The 4,156-nt window shown below is 59.8% G+C and overlaps 1 protein-coding gene across 1 annotated transcript in view; it reads right to left on the bottom strand.

Annotated features, from left to right (window-relative positions):
* Positions 1–508: 508 nt before the first annotated feature.
* Positions 509–4,156, bottom strand: part of POC1A (POC1 centriolar protein A) — a 79,527-nt gene continuing 75,879 nt past the window's right edge. Inside the window, exon 11 of the mRNA XM_006169331.3 lies at positions 509–2,712. Coding sequence (XP_006169393.1) covers positions 2,614–2,712 — 99 coding nt within the window. The 3' untranslated portion in view covers positions 509–2,613. The remainder of the gene's footprint in view (positions 2,713–4,156) is intronic.

Below are 4,156 nucleotides of genomic sequence, written 5' to 3'. Positions count from 1 at the left end.
TGTTTTCCCCAGGAGCTCTGGTTCCCTACCCCCAGGTACCTGGTACCCCAGATACGGCTGGGCCTTACATGAGCAAGGAGAGTATCTCTTTGGGAAAGAACTCGGCCCTGGAGGAACCCTAGGGTCCCTCCACGGCTCAGCCCTGTTTGGCATGGTCATATACACGACCCCCAGCCTTGGAAGGGCAGGGTTTATCCCCACCCCCACCCCCAAAGGGTTTTTGCTTTAGAGTACATGTACTCATTGCGGGAGAGAGAGAGACAAAGACAGAGACAGTGAGAGGGACAATCCTTTTTCCTCCATTCTCCTCCCAGGATCGCACCCAGCGTGATTTTCAAGCCACTGGGTCCGGGACTTGAACCGAGATCGGCCATGTGGGAGTCCAGCAACATAACTGCTATACCATCTGCTGGCCCAGAAGGGCAGGTTTCATTTTAATTTTCATTTCAATTAAATTTTCATTTTCAATTTTCATTTCCATTTTCATTGTGTCATTTTAATTTCCGAGGCTGGCTGGTGGCTGGTGGCTCCACTGAGGGCTGTGTGAGCGTAGGCCTCCTAAGCTCGGCCTCGGCTCTGGCCTGCCTCTGAGAAACATCCAGCTGGGCCCAGCACGAATACCCCATCATCCTATAGAGCGCAGGGGTGTGGGCAGTGGGTGCCCCTCCTGTCGTTCACATCTGTAACTGGTGGAGCTTCCGCCTGCAGGATGCCACCAGAGACAAACAGCACACAGCACCCCAGGCCCTTCCCGTCAAGGCCACGCTTCTATGCCAACAAAGGTGGCCTTCTGGAGAGTCCCAAATGGGACCCTGGTGCCAAGTGGACATGGGGACAGGGGCAGCCCTGAACAGGCCTGTGAGCAGGAGCTGCCACAACATCTTGAAGGTCCTGCTCACGTCCTGTTGCCCCTGACCAGGGGCCATCATCTGTGTTTGGAGATGACCCTGCCTGGGCTGTCTGCTCACATCGGCAGAGCCCAGTACCCGGCAGGTCCAATCCAGGTCGGATGCCACCCCAGGCAGGCCAGGGCCGATCTGTGGCAGGAGGGCTGCACAGGAGGGGACAATGAGCTGGCCTCACAGGCTGCGGCCCCTCTGAGCCAGCTGACCCATGGCTGCCCAGACTCCTTAAAGCCTCCAGGGGTGGGGAGCTTACCCCTCCTGAGGTGATGAGAGCCTCACCTGTCAGTGCAGGGCAGCAGGCATGCCAGACTCTCCCACGCAGAGCAGGGCCACAGGGAAGAACCAGCGGTCCCTGAAGGCCTGCAGGATGGCCTGAGCCAGCAGCTCTTCCCGCCTCCAGCCCACAGGAAGTGGGTCAGTGACAGCAGGCCCAGCCGTCCTGGTGGGACCGGTGTGGGAGGGGAGCAATGGTCTTCCCTGGGATGGCACGACCATCATGCACAGGAAGAACCAGAATCTGGGCTCAGAGAGGTTAGGTCACAACGTCAAGATGATGCAGTGACAACAGGCAGAACCTGAGGCCTGGCCCTGCCCACACAGTGCAGGCTGAAGAAAGGCAGGTCCCCCTTTGCTGGTCACTCCACACAGGCTGTCCCTTGTCAGTGAGCGCCCAGGAATCTGGGCTCTGCTCCCCGCTGGAGTCTGTAGAAACTGGGAACCCCTACCCGTGGTACCCACCCGGCACGCACAGCTCTCAGGACGACCTAACACCACCCCCCAGACTCCGGACATGGCAGGTGTGATTGGGATCAGACCTCCCCAGGTGGTGGGGCCCCAAGATGCCAAAGCCAAGCAAACACTGGCTTGGTCCCAGCACTGCCGAGGGACGAACCTAGGAAACCCTCATGAGCAAATAGAAGTGCAGGTACCCCGGCTTCGGGCGCTCCCAACACCTGCGGGGGGTGCAGCCAGAGAGAGGTGCGTGGTATGCAGGTGCTCTGGCTGCCCCTGCTCCCCCAAGACCCTGAACTGCCGCCAACAAGGGGATCCCGGGCCTCAGGTGGTTTGGGCAGGGGCTCTCCCAAGTCACTGTTTCATTCTCCCTGAATGAGCCCTGGAGATGGTGGACGGACTAGGTCTCATCCAGAACAAGCCAATCCTGCAACAAGCTCAGGCAGTTTTAATTTTCAGCTCCCTTGGCCCTCACGGCTGCAGGGAGGAAGACACCAGGCCCCAGTGAACGTGTGGGCCCAGAAACCAACGCCATGTGAAGCCGCCACCCACCCCAGGGGGCTGGTTTTCTGGACAAACTTGATCCGATGGACCCCCTTTGGGCCTTTTGTCAGGTTTGGAGAAAGCCCCGGCTCCTCCGACCGGTGAATGGTCTGTTTCTAGGCCATAGCAGGGGTGGGGAAAGCCAATCACGTGGCTGAAATGAGTGAACGGCAAGGTGTCCGGTCGCCTCCCCAAGAGAGGTGGCAAACACTTTCGCACGGCTCCTTGACATTAAACTAACGCGCTCCTGGCAGTCTGGTCTCGCGTGTCCTTTCTGTGGAGAGCCTCCTGGTGCGGGCAGCAATCCTGGGGGCTTGGCACAGGATGGGACCCCGCAGAGTCAAAACCCTTTTATTTTTAACCCAAGTCCCACGGTACAAATCCCTGGCCTGCTCCCCCCAATCGAACGTGTTCCTGATTCGTGCTCCCCCGATCACGGTGTCGTTCCCTGCATGATTAGCTGCTGGTTCTCCAGACACTGCTTCAGCTTGTCTTCCGTCAGCGTCAGCCGCTGCTCCAGGATGGAGACCGTCTGCAAAATAAGGGCGGTCTACCTGAGGATGGACGGCTGCTGGGCTGCCCTGGCTTCTGCCCAAATGCCGGGGTTGGTCCCTCCCACCCAGGAGCTCTGCCTGGCCGCCTCTGGCATCTGCTGGAACAACCTTCCCGTCCGCTCCTCCTGGCACTGGCTGGTTCACCTGTGGCGCTTGTGGGCAGGGAAAGCAGGCGGCAGGGCCACAGTCCTTGGCCACCCAGGGTCAGGAATCCCCAGTCCTGGTGCCCTGGCATTTAGACGTCAGGAGTTCTGGAGCGGAATGGGCTTCCTTATCTGGGCCAGGCTCAGACCATATGCAACTAGAGACCGTCACCTCTCCACTCCGGAGCCGAGAACCGCACCTGTAAATGAAGGCCCTCTACTTGGGTCCTTCACTCCTGTACCGAGGGGCTTCCCAGGCTGGCAGGGGACCAAAGTTGGGAGGAAAGTGCCCTGAGCCCAGGAGGGTCACTGGCTGTCTCAGTAAGAAATGGGTCTCCTGGGGATTTGGCTCAGGGCAATCATGAGCAGCGACAGTTCTACACCTCCGAGCCATTTTCGCCTCTGCGAGTGGAAGGCCGACACCCAGTACAGACAGCTCGGTGGGTGTCCAGCACTGCTTGGCACCTGACCCATTTGGGCCACTGTGTGCGTGGTTCTGAGGCTAAGCCCCTGCTCCCCTGGCCTCGCCTGCACACCAGCACGGTGGCTGGCCTGGCCCTGGCCCTGGCTACCTGGCCTGCACGATGCCCCAGCTGCTGCAGTGCCGCAAGCTTCCTGGGCCAGGGCCAGGCCCAGGGCCGGCCTCACACACAGGCTCCCAGACAGGCTGTGAAAACCTGCCAACCCCTCTGGCTTTGGAGAGAGTGTCCCCAGAGGGGCAGCGATGTCTGTGCCCAGTCCGGCACTCACTCAGGTCGGTCCCCAGCCATGTCGGTTACTCATCATCCCATTTCCCTTGGTAGAGGTTGGCCGAGAGCCTGCGGCATGCCAGACACACTCCAGCCCTGGGACGAGTCCGCTGAGAACACAGCCGGGTGCTTCAGCAGGGGGTCAGACTCATCTCACCCTGGAGTTTCCCAAGAGGTTTTGCCCGTTTCCTGGGCTCCACAAGGACACAGGGCCTTGGTCCAAAGGAAAGAGAACCTGCCTTTCATACGTTTAAGAAAACATGAACCGTTCAGGGAGGAGTTTCCTCTCCACAGCGGCTATAAACCCCCGCATCATCCCTCTCGGGCGGAAGGTGTACTGCCTGCTGTCTGGTCCCTTCTAAACACTTGCCAGGGCTGAGGGCCCCGAACCTGGGTCGCAGGACAGAGCCAGGAAAACTGCTGCCCATGGAACTGTAACGGCACCGAGGGGCAGGGCAGAGCTGAGCAGCCCTCACACTCCATGCTGGCCGCCTGGCCGCCGAGAGGGTCTGCTTTCATAAAAGTGGCGG

The sequence above is a fragment of the Tupaia chinensis genome, unplaced genomic scaffold (genome assembly GCF_000334495.1).
Source record: "Tupaia chinensis unplaced genomic scaffold, TupChi_1.0 Scaffold147003_1, whole genome shotgun sequence".
NCBI lineage: Eukaryota > Metazoa > Chordata > Mammalia > Scandentia > Tupaiidae > Tupaia > Tupaia belangeri.
This window is presented reverse-complemented; position numbering and strand designations above follow the sequence as displayed.